The 14,945-nt window shown below is 42.9% G+C and overlaps 1 protein-coding gene across 2 annotated transcripts; it reads right to left on the reverse strand.

The window, feature by feature from the left end:
- Positions 1-366: 366 nt before the first annotated feature.
- UCHL1 (ubiquitin C-terminal hydrolase L1) lies at positions 367-12,067 on the reverse strand. 2 transcript variants are annotated; one of them, XM_086405975.1, is made up of 9 exons: positions 11,987-12,067; positions 11,847-11,858; positions 11,236-11,364; positions 8,321-8,471; positions 6,331-6,416; positions 6,206-6,253; positions 5,316-5,382; positions 4,361-4,419; positions 367-786 (listed from the first exon to the last, which is right to left on the reverse strand). In XM_086405975.1, exons 1-9 carry the CDS (start codon positions 12,017-12,019, stop codon positions 700-702), a joined length of 672 nt encoding a protein of 223 aa, XP_086262101.1. In that variant the 5' UTR covers positions 12,020-12,067; the 3' UTR covers positions 367-699. The 2 variants fall into 2 exon arrangements, with proteins under 2 accessions (XP_086262101.1, XP_086262102.1); XM_086405976.1 differs by lacking the exon at positions 11,847-11,858.
- Between the last annotated feature and the right edge of the window lie 2,878 nt (positions 12,068-14,945).

A 14,945-nucleotide genomic window follows, 5' to 3' on the forward strand; every position in this document is an offset into this window, starting at 1 on the left:
TGAATCACTATGTCGTAATCTGAAACTAACAATGTATTATCAACTTATTTAAATAACTGCTCCAAAAAAGTCTAATTTAAAAAAAAGCCTATAGGAACACACAGTAACGTATACATTTGGGAAACTCCAGGAGTTGGTGATGGACAGGGAGGCCTGGAGTGCTGCAGTTCATGGGGACACAGTCGGAGACGACTGAGCAACTGAACTGATAGGAAAAAATCTAGAAACACACTGAACTGATAATTTCATGATAATTTTCTTCCCAGTACTGTAAAAGTTCTTATATGGAAGGTATTTATGTAAATTGCTATGAAACTTTGGGATATATTGGAGGGAAGAAAAAACGAAAACCAGTTTAGGCTTATCTCTTATCAGCAGAAAACTTTTATTCAAGGACAAACCACATCCAAGGCCTTAACTTACAGACACAAACCAAAGAAGCCATTAAAGCATCAGATATTGAGGTACAAGACACAACGCGGGGAATGCTTCGCCATCACAGGCTGATGTCAAACTTGCTCCATCGACAGCTGAGCTCTGCCAGTGTGGGGGCGTGGTTGAGGGTAAGTGCTTATCTGCAGAACCGAAGGAGAACAGCTGTGCTCTACAAGTACTGAAGCATTTTATACCAGCATTGGGGGGGATATACTTTCACAATGAAGGGAAGAGGGGGAGAAGCAAAGTGCCCCCAACGGGACATTAGGCCGCCTTGCAGAGGGCCACAGCGGAGAAGCGCACCTCCCCCTGCTCACGCTCAGTGAATTCTCTGCAGACCTTGGCAGCGTCCTGAGGAAGAGGAAAGTTGTGAATTAAGTTCTAAACACCAAACAGCTCAAAATGAACACTTCAAGGGAAAATTATCATTGAGACCCGCAAAGTGCACCCTGACCAACTTTAAACTTCCCAACAAACTTGAAAACCAGGGCTTAAGACAAGAGGGAAAAAAAAAAAAAATCAGGTGATGGGAAAGACAAGGACCCACATCACAGACAGGGCTTCAGAAGCCCTGATGGCCACTCGCAAATGCTCTGTGCTCCTGCCACCTTGTGCTGGCTTTGACAAGTACACCCTCTTCCCCTCAAATCCAGACAGAAAATTCACTTCTCTTCATTAGGGAAAAGTAAACATTCTGGTGGTGGTATCATGTCCCACTCTTGCGACACTATGGACTATAGCCTGCCAGGTTCCTCTGTCCATGAGATTCTCCAGGCAAAAATACTGACTGGAGTGGGTTGCCATTTCCTTCTCCAGGGGAAAGTAAACCTTCTACAAAATTTAAATATCTGGCATTCCAGGTACAGGTAAATAATTGCCTAGATATTTAGGGAATGCCATGAATTACTAATTCTAAAACCCAGATTACAAAGAATAAGGACAGAAAATTGATCCCAATGTTAGCTGCTGAATGCTAGGGTTTAAATGTATTGGGATCAGAATATTGATCATTGTTCAATTTGTAAAAAGTCCAGTAGAAAGAGTCCAACCAAAATATTAAACGTAAGACCTTTAAGAGGCTATTGAATGCTCTGACAGAAAACAATCACGGAACACTAGTTCCCAAGGTCTAAAATATCACCAACCTGATCAGTTTTGGCCCTTAGAAAGCATCAACCATACCCTGGTTTTCTTCGTACTTTGGAACCACTCAGAAAAACTGTAGGGGATCTAAAGTAACATTCTATCGGAATTTTTAATACATTGGTATTACAGACTGCCTTCCCCAAATCTACTTTCCTTTAGGACCCATGGTGTTCATTAACATTAAGGGTGTGCCTCTAAAGACAACAACCATCTGCTACACACACTAAGCAGTGACCTAATTCACTCAAATTTAAGATGCCTGGGTTAAGTCTATGTATTTTCTCACCAGTTTAGCAAGTTTATTTGGAGTATAACCTAGGGCCTCCCTGATAGCTCAGTTGGTAAAGAATCTGCCTGCAATGCAGGAGACCCCGGTTCGATTCCTGGGTCAGAAGATCTGCTGTAAAAGGGAGAGGCTACCCACTCCAGTGTTCTTGGGCTTCCCTGGGGGCTCAAACAGTAAAGAATCTGCTTTCAATGTGGGAGACCCTGGGTTGGGAAGATCCCCTGGAGAAGGGAAAAGCTACCCACCACTCCAGTATTCTGGCCTAGAGAATTCCCTGGACTGTGTATAGTCCACGGGGTTGCAAAGAGTTGGACACGACTGAGTGACTTTCACTTTCACTTAGATAACCTAAAACATCTCTAACCATATAGGACCAGTCTTAGGAAAAGAATTCGCACTAAGATGCTGGCTGATTGTAATATAGTTTTGTGTCTTTTAACAAAAAGGTTTTTACCTTCCCCACACCTCATAAATTCTACTCACAGAAGTTTTAGGTACTCTATGAAGAGTACATTTTATGGTACAGGCATACCGCGTTTTATTGCACTTCACTTTACTGGGCTTTGAAGATACTGCATTTTTTTCTTTTTTACACAAATTGAAGCTTTGTAACAACCCTACACGGAGTAAGTCTACTGGCAGCACTTTCCCAGTGCATGTGCTCACTTTGTACGTGTGTCCCATTTTGGTAACTCTCATAGTATTTCAAACTTTCCATTAATATTAAATTTGTTATGGTTATCAGTGATCTTTGATGTTCCTATTGCAAAAATACTGACTCAATGAAGGCTCAGGGATAGTCAGCCAATTCTTAGCAATATTTTAAATTAAGCTATGTATATTTTTTTTTAGACATAATGCTATTGCACACTTAAACATGGTTTTTATATACACTGGGAAGCCAAAAAATTCAACTCTTATGATACCCAATTTATTGTGATGGTCTGGAACTGAACCCACAATGTGAGGCGTGCCTGTGTTAGCATAACCTTAGATAGGAGTTAAGTATGCACCTGAGAAACTTTATTAGAAGGACCAGAGCCTTCAATCCAAGTAGGATGCAACGAGAATTACTGCCCCTATTCTTTTTCTCCCCCATAAGTGAATCCTGACTCTCATGCAAACCCTCATCCTGTTTCTCTAGGTCTAGTTCTCATTCCGTATCACCATTCTCAGGTACCCCTGGTATATCCAAGAATTAGCTCTGACTGATCTCAGGTGTATATGAAAGCTGGCCAGAGAAAGGGACCCTCCCTCCAAGAATGGCATCACTTGGTCCACTAACACCTTGAGGTCACCAGGCCTATGGTGTTCCAAAGACAGGTCTATTATAAAGGCAGTATTGTAGAGTGGCTAAGAGCACAGACAGCCCAACTATCTGAAGCTTGATTCTACAGTTTGTCATTGACCGTGGGCATCACTCACCTCTCCACTTCAGCTTCCTCACCTGTAAAATGAGAGTGACTACCTCACAGCATCATTGAAAGGACTGTGAAACAGGTAATTAACGTAGTACAGCATCTAGCCTGGAGTCGGCAAACTGCAATGTGTGGACCAAATCCAGCCTGCTGCCTATTTTTGTGAATAAAGTTTAAGTGGAACACAGCCATACACATTCATTTAGACACTGCCTATGGGCTTGCCTTGGAGCTGTCACAGAAGAACTGAATACATGCAACAGAGCCCATATGCCACAGGAAGCCTAAAATATTTCCTGGCTCGTCACAGAAAAAGTTTTTGCCAACTCCCTGTCTGCACATAAGCACACCAAAGAGTTTAGCTTTTATTACGACAAATGAAGAAGTTGTATCTTAACATCATGTTCAATTTTATTACAATTAAGTAATTTTCCTTTATAAAAGCAAACTGATTCAACTCTAGATTCATTTTTAGGGTGAAGCGGACTAGTCTGCCAGCTCTATTTTAGAATTAAGAGCTATCTGCAGTCACTTGTACCAGGATGGTTACATAGTGACCCTGAATCTTAAAGTTCTTTTCAGGCATGTTGTGAATTTGCTTCTTTTGACCTGTTAACAGTGGAGTGGCCATGTGGGAAGAAAAAACTCAAAAGAGTTAACCACATAACCAGAATTCACAGGTCAAGACTGACCCACACTCAACTGTCAGAGATGGATTAGGCAAGGCTTGGGTTGCTGTTCCTTGAGTCTGAGTCAGTGGCTATCATGTAATCTGACAAAGGGACAATGGTCACCTTAATCCCACAGGGAGTAAGCAATAACTTTCAGGCTAATTCTAACTGTGGGCTAAAGACAGAACACAAGACAGATTAATCAGGGCTGCTCTAAAGCACCTTGTTTAAAACCCTTTGCATAAAATGAGGTAGATAGAATTACTAAGATGATCTTTAAGCCCTAAAGACTGCTCTTATCCCAAATGATCGATGCTGGCTGTACTGAAAAAAGTTTGCATTTCAGAACAGACAAACTGGCTAACACAATGTGGGCCCCAGTGGAAATGGATGCCACAGATTACCTGCAGCAGTGAGTCCTCTGAGCTGGTGCCATGGTTCACCGGAAAAGGCATCCGTCCATCTGAAACAGAAAAGCCAGGCATGTCGGTTCTCTCTCCATCTATGTTTTCTGGCCACTGTGCTTGTACCACTTAAAGGCAAGCTTTAGATTCTTCCAAATACAACTACCACTCCCACTGAGGGAAGGCTGCCTATAAACAGGCTGGAAATGAGGGTCAAGTTTTCCTAGTATCCATCCCAGGCATTCTAATCTACAAGCGCCAAGACCACACAAGCCCAATCCAGTGACCTAACAGCAGGGCTTGTGCCCATCTCTCGAGAAGGACCACAGCACAGAAGTTAGATGCAGTCTGTAGGTACACGAAGGTGGAGGCAAGACAAAGGGATCTTTGAGATTTCATGTGTCCCTCAACAACTGCTGACTGGCCCCAAGTTTTCCTTGCCCTTGCTTGCCCATAGGTAGTATCTTGGCTTGAGATAACACAGCTGCAAGTCTTTCCCCATTAATACAAAGGGGATGACTCCTAAAACAGAGATGGATGATCTTCCTCATTGCCTGTAAAACCAGCTAACAGGAATTACCCCCAACATATCTAAATTCTTTTTACACAGATAGGTCATGTTTAAGTATTTATTTCCTTCTAAAAGTATTCCTTGTCTGAAAAGGATGATGGTGGAGACTATACTGGTGATGCTACAGTAGAAGGTAGAAGACAGAATCTGAATGCGTATCTTGAACTGGCTGACCCATTCTCTTTACTGGTTTGTGACTAAATCCATTCATTCCACTGGTCAGCTGTCCGAGGGAGGTACTCTGGGCACGACAAGGGTTAAATGCCCCCGTAAGAGCTTAAAGATATACTAAGTGCAGCCATAAAGCCCCACACCAGTACTCTAAGAGGAACTGTGTGTGAGAGAATGCAGGCAGTTACATTAGACTCCAACAGTGAAACATACCAAGCTCATAGAGGTGGCCATCCACGTTGTTAAACAGAATAAAATGGAAGTTCACTTTGTCATCTACCTGAAGAGAATCAAGACATTTTTTTCGAAAATGAGAATTTTTACTGTATGATATACTGCATTTAAAAATAAAGCTGAAAGAAAAAACTAAGATATAAATGACATAACATTGAATAAGTTTAAGGTGTACAATCTGTTGATTTGATATCTGTATTTTGCAATATACAATAAGCAGGACCTAATTTGTTAAACTCCCTAAGTGGAATATGCTTGAACCAACTTGCCTATGTATTATTTTAAATGATTAGAGCTAATATCTATTTCCCATATATTAGGTTTTATTCTAAGACTATTAAAGTAGATATAAGTAACTATCAGAACTCTTAAGACTTGCTTTTTACTGAGGAAGAAACTAAGACTTCAGGAGGATAAGCATCTCACCCAAGGTCAAGACTAGATAGTGGCAGAGCCAACTAGGGTTGTATAAACTTAAATCTAACAGTTGACTCGAAGGCTCTGTTATTACTGGTATACCTAAGTCATCTAGAAACTGTTAGTCCTTGCTGGTCTAGCTTGCTCTCCAAGTGACTAAGAGTATCTAAAATGTTTATTACTAAGAAGGGTGTTACTTACTCTACTAGACCCATTTGAGTCTACATAAAACATTATCAGCCTGAATTTACTCAAGACTGTGTCAACTGCCAATTAGCTATTTTGAGGAGCCATTTTTATGAACAGGTCTGGTCAAGGCATTATTTTGGTAGAACTTTCTGGATTCCTCGGCCTTGAGTAGACACATGTGCTGGATCCTGCTGAGAGGTTTTTGCACAGGTTTCTGGGGAAACAGAGGACGCCTGGACCACCTGGCTTTAACTTGTATTTACCCGACATTGGCCTTCCTGGGCCACGGCATCGTGGGCTGCCTGAATGGCCTGTGGAAAACACAGGAGAGTTAGCACAGAAACCTCCAGAGTACTAAAAATCAATGTTCTAGCAGTTCTCTTCCTACCTCATTCTTTTCAAAGCACTTTGCTCTGTCTTCAGGGGACAACTTCTCTGTTTCAGAAAGAAACTGTTTCAGAACAGACCCATCCTCTGGGGGGAAAAAAACAAAAGCATCATTAGTACAGGTATAATGTGAATGGGTGCACATTTATTGGAGACAGCGCATCCTTGGTCATGTTTGGCAACCTGAAATTTTACCATGGCCTCAAAGGATGGGAATGAGCTGTCCCCTCCCCAGCCCCTTTCTCCAACCCCTCCCTTCTCACTGCATTCAAACCAGAGCTCTCTCCCTTCTTCTAGGGGGTTCAGGCTCCTCCTTACATCTCCCTGGCTCCCCAACCCCTTCATCTTCCACTTCACCCTTATCTCTTTGATCACATCTGTTACAGCACTGATCCAACTGCAGCACCAATCTGTGAGATTTTTGATGCCATAAAGGCAGAACTGTCTTGTCTAGTCCTGTCATCTACAGCAGCTACCCATGCATAATGAATGTTTACTGCATACGTGATGCAGCATTCAAATCTAGTAATGGTTCTCAAACCAAGACTTATTTCAGGGCAAAGAAAAGCAATCTTAGTAATACGGTTATCCAGACAGACATCAACCTAAAGACCTGAAATGCAAAGCACCTAACAGCTGGCCTAGAACAGCTGACTAGCCGACGGTTGGTGTCAACACTGTGTCATTGCTCAGTGAGTATGAAGCCAACAGCACCTCGAGTTTCTAAAGACCTCGATTTGAATTTTCAGCTCTAAACGTTTCAGATTTGCTAAATACACACCATTCAAAATTCGGAAGTTACAGGAAACGTTTCATAACTTTATGAGGAGAACTATGACTCAGATTAGGCCTGTGGCACCATCAGGACCATGTCTACAGAATTACAGTATCTGCAGTTGCAGGAATACAACATTCTAAAGAAAATGATACTTACTGCAGAAGAAATAAAAAGGACCAAGCTACAACTTTTTAATATGACTATGCTGCGTCAATTATTTGAAAAAGCAGCTTCTAGAAGATCTGGTCCCTTTATGGCTGGATAACCCCCTGCTTTTTAATTTCAAAATTATACAAAGAGTAGAGTCTGAACCACAATTCCTTTGTTAAAAAAGTTATCTGACCTGCTACAAGCGACAGCATGGACTCTTAGATGAAGTTATTCAGTTCTCAGCCACCCCCATCCACTGTCTAAATCAGGAGTTGGCAAACTACTGCTGCCTATCTTTGTAAATAAAGTTTTACTGGAACACAGCCACATCCACTGCTTTACATCTTGTCTAAGGCTGCTCTTACTTATAGCACTACAAGGGCAAAGAACATATGGCCCTCAAAGCCTAAAAGACTTACTCTTTGGCTTTTAAATGTGTTGACCCTTGGCCTAAATCATATATAATGCCATGTATTTTAGCATTGTTAGCACTGTTAATTGAGCTTCTGACAACTTCAGGGCTAAGACTCATCTCTTCTATGTCCTCCACAGCACCCGGTGGAGGCAGGCTAAAACCCCTGACCCAGCTTTGTTCAGAGATGGATCATTCAAAGTGCTGGGCTGTGGCTATGCCCCTGCAGGATCTCCTGCTGCTTTAGGCCATGTTAGTTCTCCTGTTGCTTATGAGACACTGCACCATTAAACAAAGGTCCTAAAGGCTGGTATGTTATGGCTTAACATCAACTCTAGCTCTTTAGAATTGTTGAGACTAGACCAGGAACACATGACAATCATGACAATTCTCTGTCTGCTCATGGGAGAGCCCAAGAGTCTGACTCTCCAGGTGGAGGAAGCCATACCACGCTTCTTGGAAAATGAGCTTCCCTTCCTCAAAAGAGAAAGAACAATGAGAATTCAGCTGCTGATCCTATATGCATGAGTAGGTTTTCAAAAAGATTTTAAGGCAATGGCTTTGCTGAACAGACCCTTGGGAATGTTGGAAGGAAGCACTGCAGTTAACTGAAGATCAACTAGAGGGTGACTGGCCTCAAAACCCACTCACCGAACTCCAGTTTGTCCTGATTATTGGCCACTGCATGAATGAGTCCGATGGTTCCACAGGAGTTGCCAATGGTCTGCTTCATGAAGTACACCTTGGGACTGACTTCTTGTCCCTTCAGCTCTTCAATTTGTTTTTTCCTGAAGTTCTCATGCTGTGAGTTCAAGAAGACATTTTTACATCTCAAAATGCAAATGCAAAGAACAGATGGCAGCACAGTGAGTTCTAGTGCCTAAACGGAGACACAAGTGGGATGTGTGACCAGGAGTCTTGGTCCTAGGTGCTGGCTGGCACCCAGAGAATGGCCCGTCTGCCTCCCATACCAAGTCAGCCAGTGGGGTTCTGAGAGGTGCAGACACTCCACCCTGCAGCTGCAGTGCAGTAGCAGTCTTGGATTGTAGCCCAAGTTTGTCTAGACACCACCGCCACCTTTTAGCTTGAGATGGATGGTGTGCTGAAGTCAGAAAAACAGACAAGTTCGTTCTTTCCTTCCTTTTAACACCAACAACTGTATCTTACACACGCACTCCAATCAAGCGATGGTCAACTGAATGCCCAAGAACACCAGCTAGTTTATACTTCTTTATTCTTTGAAGTTATTCTAGTCCAAGTACATGTCAGTTCAAAAACAAAACTACAGAAAGGAACGATTTAAAGAAATTAACTACTCCCTCATGTTTTTAATAAAAAACTGCCTGCAATGCAAAGACACGGGTCTGATCCCTGGGTCAGGGAGATCCCCTGGAGAAGGAAATGGCAACCCATTCCAGTTATTCTTGCCTGAGAAATCCCATGGACAGAGGAGCCTGGTGGGTTACAGTCCATGGGGTTGCAAACAGTCAGACATGACTGAGCAACTGAACAACAACTTTTAGGGAGGAAAGACAACTGGTCTAGCGTGCTGGATTGTGAGTTCACAAAAATTTCTCCTGAAAGAAATAGGAGACACTTGTTTCTTTGCCAATTATACACTACAGAAATACTAATTTTTACAACCAGTATAAATCGTACAGAACCCCAGAAGTATGTATATTTCTAATTCTAGTAGCCTTGCATTATTTTACATGGAATTGAAGTTTCAGCTTTGTCTGCGGTACTATCAAAGGTATAAGCTCTCTTGTCACATAAGATCAACTCCAAGTAGTAGGACGTTCTAGCATCATCTACTGTACTTGAATTGAGCTTCCATCGACAGTTAAGGATTTTCACTTTTCTAAAAAAAGATTTAATTTTTCAAAACGGGGTAGCATCATCCTTTATGGCTGTCTGAACTCCTGCATGGCGACACTTCCGTAAGTATTTCATGATCACTTAAAATGTTTTAGAAGTAGTCCATTTAGGATTTCATAATATTCTTTGACAAAATTAGATGCTTTCTAAATTAACATTAGCTTTTTGGAAGTCCACCTATAAACCTCAACTTGCTTTGAATCTGCTTCAGTATTTAGCCCAGAAGGTGTTTTGTGTCGCAAAATAGGCATTCACTGAATCTGATAGACTTAACTAGAGCTAAAGGAAAAAGTATCGCGCTCTCTCAAGCACAAAATATTCAATCCAGAATGTTCTCTAACCAAGAGCTGCTTGATCCAGCAAAATGAGACCAGTGGGCTCTTGTAAGACAAATACGCTTCTCCACTGCCTCCCAGAGGCCTTGCATTTTGAGTGCTGTAGCTCAAAAATGCCCGAGTCATCATGGTTCCTCTATTAAGAAACCTCTGTGAGAGGCTCAAATGAGAGAAAACTGCATTTGACTTGATCTACAGGGAACATACTCTGACTTGCAATTATTTGGGAACTCCATTTTCACCTAAGTGAAAATTCAGTAACAAACATGTCGGTGGGATTATCCTAATAGCTTTTAATAACTGTTTTTAACCCCCAATACTTGGCCCATTGGAGGAACACCTGAACTTTCCAAAGGCTTAATTTATACTGAGATGTTTCTAGAATTGTCGCCTTAGGATGCTGCGAGTTAAACTCACTGTTTGGAATGATGCCCCATAGGCTAATGCCCCTGGAGTTTCACTTAAGCAAAATTCAACCACTCCTAAATCAGGGATCGAGTGGCAGCACTTTAAGACAGACAAACCCATGCTCACAAGTGGGATTCCGTACAGCCAAGACAATCACCCTAGCCACGTTTTTATATCTGATACTCAGTCTTTGAGGTACATCCATGCATACTTGCAGGAGGAAGACCATCTAAAGAGAAATGAAAAAGCATTTCCAAGACAGGTCTAATGTCCACCTGTTCAATAAGCTACAAGGTCAGAGAGCTAGAAGGTGATTTCCACACCGGAACCAGGCACAGTGATTAAGCTTTAGAAAAACAAGTAAGAGAGACTAAAAAAAAAAACAAGTAAGTTGTAGGGCGTGGAGGTTTGGGAAGAAACCCCTGTATCCACTGAAGGCCCAGGCAGTAGAGGCGTAAAATTAAAGAACCTATTGTTTACTTCGGGTTTAGGCCCACGAGATCCCTCCATTTTACATCAAGGTGGGAGTCTGAGAGAGAACCAGGCAATAAAACGACAGATCACAGCCCTTAAAGGCAAACAATCGACCAGCCACTCCTTGGCGTGAAAAGCTCGGAAAAGCCTAGGGTCAACCTGACTCAAGAGTAGGATGAACAATCTTCCTGGATAATCAGGATGATGGAACCGAGATGCTGCTTCTCTTCCAAGTTTAAAGCAATGCTGATGGACGCGAGACAAAACAATAAACTCAATAAACAGGACCCCCAGGGAGTAAGGAACCACTAAAGTGTGAATACTCCCTCCATCCCCAACAAGGAAGAGGCAGTGTGCCAGGACTGGGCGGCCAGAACGGGAGGAGACCCTACACCGTCTTCAACGCCTCACTCGGGTTTGGGGGCAGCGCGCACAGCGCGGAGCCTGCGCACCCCGGGCCCCACGCCCTACCTGCGCCGTGAGCGGAAAGAGCAGCAGCAGCGCGCAGGCCGGCGCTGGCACCGAGCCCAGAGACTCCTCCTCCAGTCCCAGAACATCCTCGAAGCGCCACTGGCCGGCGACCCCCAGCCGGGTCAGCACCTGCGGAGAGGAAATAGAGCGGCCCGGTGCGGAGACCCAGAAGTGCGAACCCCCGCCGGGAGGCGGGCGGAGGCGGCAAGCTCGGGTTCCGCATCCTCGCGCCCCTACACGGGTCTGGGAGGAGCCTGGCCCAGCCCCGCCCCGCCCCCCACCCCAGCCGGGCGCAATGACACAGCACAAAGCGCGGCCCACACGTGGCTCCCGCGACGCCCGGGCATCTTAGCCCGCGCGCCCCGCGCCACGCCCTCGGGAGCTCGGCCTCGCGCTCGCATCTGGGCGCAGCCTCCTCCATCCCACCCACGACCGGTTTCGCAGAGTCACCGCTGCCCCCCATGCAGCAGCAGGGAGAGGGCGCCCGGGCCGCGCCCCAGCCCCCCCGCCTCTAGAGTGCGCAGGGGGCCGCTGGGTCTCCGCAAAACAGGCGAAGGCGCCTCGGTGCTCCCGGGGGGAGGAGGACAGAGGCAGCGCGAGACGTCACTCACTTTGTTCAGCATCTGAAAAGCAAATGCAAAAAAAAAAAAAAGCAAAGATAAAAGCAGTCAGTGATACGCTACCTAGCGAGGGCTGACCCTAGGCCCTGCGCTCCCCGCCACCCCCGGGCAACCATGCACCTGACGCTCACCTCGGGGTTAATCTCCATTGGTTTGAGCTGCATCTTCGCGGACGTCGAAACGAACACAACCCAGAGAAGCGAAAAAACAGCGAGCGGAGCCGCCCAGGCTGCAGCTATAAGGCGCCGGCCTGACGCATTGTGGGTGCCTGCGCAGGGGGAGCAAAGGCAAAACCAAGCGAGGGGAAACGGTCAGTCGCCGCCAAATAGGCACGAATCCCCCCATGCGCAGCGCGGAGTGGTACGGCCTAGCCCCCAAACCTTGCAGTCTCACTTGCTGGTGAGATAATCTGGTGGTTGTGAAGATGGGTTTTGTTGGTAGGTGTTTCTTGCATGTGTGGAGCAGTCCTTTTGATGCAGTCTAATTTTTTGCGAAGTTTCTGGAAAACCACGCTTTCGACCATCCCAATTACCTGAAAGCTTAGAGTCTCTGAAGCATTGAGAAAAAACCCAAATTCAACAGGTATATATTTAATATGAATATAAATGTCTTCCAAATCTAGCAGCAGTTTGCATTTGATCTTAAATAATTCATCCTCCATGTTAAATCAAACAAGCACCGAGATTCGTTTTTAATTGACCGCCTAGAATAAAACATAGTCTGTAACATAGCATTTATTGCATTAGTAATGCTGATGTAATGTGATTCCCAGGGAGGAATTGGTTGATCTTGGGGAAGCGGTAGAGACAGGGGGGATGTGACTGTAATACAGGACACAGAGAAGGCAGGCTGTCGGAGACTTTAGAAAACAGATCCAGTGGATAGACAGGTATGATTTGAAGACAAGAGGCTGTAAAAGGAAAAGCTTTTTTTTTTTTTTCTTTCAAGGAATGTGAGACTTGAAAAATAAAATGTTAAGTTCATGATAGAATAGAAGAAGAAAGGTAACCGCAGCTAAAGAAACCACTGTTCTTTAATGATCTCAAGTGGGGTTTGGGTTTTTCTACCAGCATATTCAAAAGATGGAGACAACATATGCCTAAGGATGAATAAAAAGTGGAACAAAATTTGTAAGAATAGTGCAGGAAAGCTTAACCTCAGAATGAAGTAGGGCTTGCTGAATAGTAAGGAAACAAGAAGATTGGGTATTTTTTCATTTATGCTCAGAACAAAACAATGATAATGGTGAAAGAATAGACTTAACATTTAGGGGATTCAAGGTTAAAAGATGACAGAGAGAAGGGAGGGGATCTGCCTTTTTTTTTTTTTTTTTTTTTTACAGTTTTTTTAACCTTTACAGATCAGATTTTTTGCATGTCATCTCACTTAACCCTTAGAGGAGACAGTGAAGAAACTCTTCTTAGTGCAGTTTTGCAGCTCAGAATCCATGGCTCAGGGAGGTTAATTTCCTTTAAGATAACAATTGAAAGGGCAGACTGAGAAGTAAACCCTGGTAAATTGGACTCAACGAGTCCATTCTCTATCCAAAACTCTACTACATCCCACTTCTATTTTCTTCCCATTTTTGCTATCAGAAAAAATTACCTTCACATGGAAAATAAGAGAGGAAATGATATTTGTAAGAAGAATTTAATGGATGAATGTTATAGTATGTAAATTATGCCTCAGTAAAGTTGCTTCTTAAAAAAAAAGAAAGTCAAGACAGATGAATAGTAGTACAAAAATAGTTGGCTACATTAAATTCATTCTTGCCTTTAAGACAGGACAAATTACATCCCAATTTACATCATTTTTTTCAGCAAGCACTGATTAAGCACCTAACCTACTGTGTGATGGGGATACATAGGTGACAGAGTAGCTTCTGACATGGAGTTCTTATCAGTTAATAAGAATGGTGTGGGAGGAAGTTGAGCTCGGGGCACTTAGCCTAGGGAATCAGGAGGGCTTCCCAAAGGAAGCGACATTTAACATAAGGCTGATAGACCCATAGAAGTTAGCAGATGACAGTTATTACCAAAGTAAATAGTAAAAGAAGTAATGATAACATTTTGAGGGATCGTTATTAAACGTAGTCATTCATTCATTAATTCATTCATTCAACAAATATATATATATATATATATATATATATATACATATGTATCAGGGCCCTATTATGTGTCAGGAAGCATCAGAGCAATGAATAAAATAGCTCCCTGCCTACAAGAAGATGCCATAGACTGGACATGAACAAACTGTATTCTGATCTTTAAAAAACAAAAAGAGATGGTAAAGGGAGAATATATTTAGCTCTGGAGATTTAATATCAGTGGTTAGCCAAATTCTCAGACTCATAATTAATAAACTCTTAGGAAAAATAGAATGGTTGCATCTAGAACAAGTGATGTCTACCAGCACTTATCTCCTTTTCTTTTGGACTTGCTAGCCAGATGGACTGGTAGAACACTTCTCAGTGTGTTCTTTCTTCATACTGCCTGAGTTGCCATCCCTTGATATTGTAGTTGAAGTGGTTGTAGAGCTTATTTAAGTTATTTTCCCTTTAAAAAAGGAAGTACTGCTGAATGGAGTAATCTCAGCCTGCAGCCACCTGGCAGTAGTTCTGACCCCATCTTGTGCAGTTTTACTGGCGCTGAGAGTGCACGCATGCAAGCAAGAATAAGCAATCTAAATAGCAGAATTGTGCGGCTCAGAGAAATAAGTTAAAAGAAGATGGCGAAATTTGATAGAGAGATTTTTGGTTGTACAAAATGGTTGTACACCCCTATGAATATACCAAAAAACTTTCAATGGGTGAATATATCTTAGCAAAGCTGTTAAAATTGTAATAGGGATATGTATGAAGCTCTGTGCATTGGTCATCATTGTACAGTTCGCCTTTATAGTCACTTGGTTTTGATTCTGTGGTTTTGAAAGTATGTAATTGGAAAATATCAAGTGAAAAATAAGTCCACAACATTTTGTTTATAATCATGAAAAATTAATAGACAAAGATCAGAAGGAAAAATATGTTAAAAAATCAATTAAACGTGCAGCATAAACATGGAATAGACCTGTTATACGTGGAAAAAT

Source organism: Bos grunniens, chromosome 6 (genome assembly GCF_055505025.1).
Source record: "Bos grunniens cultivar Pamir isolate PY7600 chromosome 6, Bosgru_T2T1.0, whole genome shotgun sequence".
Taxonomy (NCBI): domain Eukaryota; kingdom Metazoa; phylum Chordata; class Mammalia; order Artiodactyla; family Bovidae; genus Bos; species Bos grunniens.

Bases quoted from the DNA above. Each gene is read 5' to 3' on its own strand.
- UCHL1 (XM_086405975.1), bottom strand. From the start codon at position 12,019: ATGCAGCTCAAACCAATGGAGATTAACCCCGAG. The intron at 6,254-6,330 runs GTAGGAAGAGAA...TGTTTTCCACAG, and splicing joins AGTGCTTTGAAAAGAATGAG to GCCATTCAGGCAGCCCACGA. The intron at 5,383-6,205 runs GTAAATACAAGT...GATTCTCTTCAG, and splicing joins CCCAGGAAGGCCAATGTCGG to GTAGATGACAAAGTGAACTT.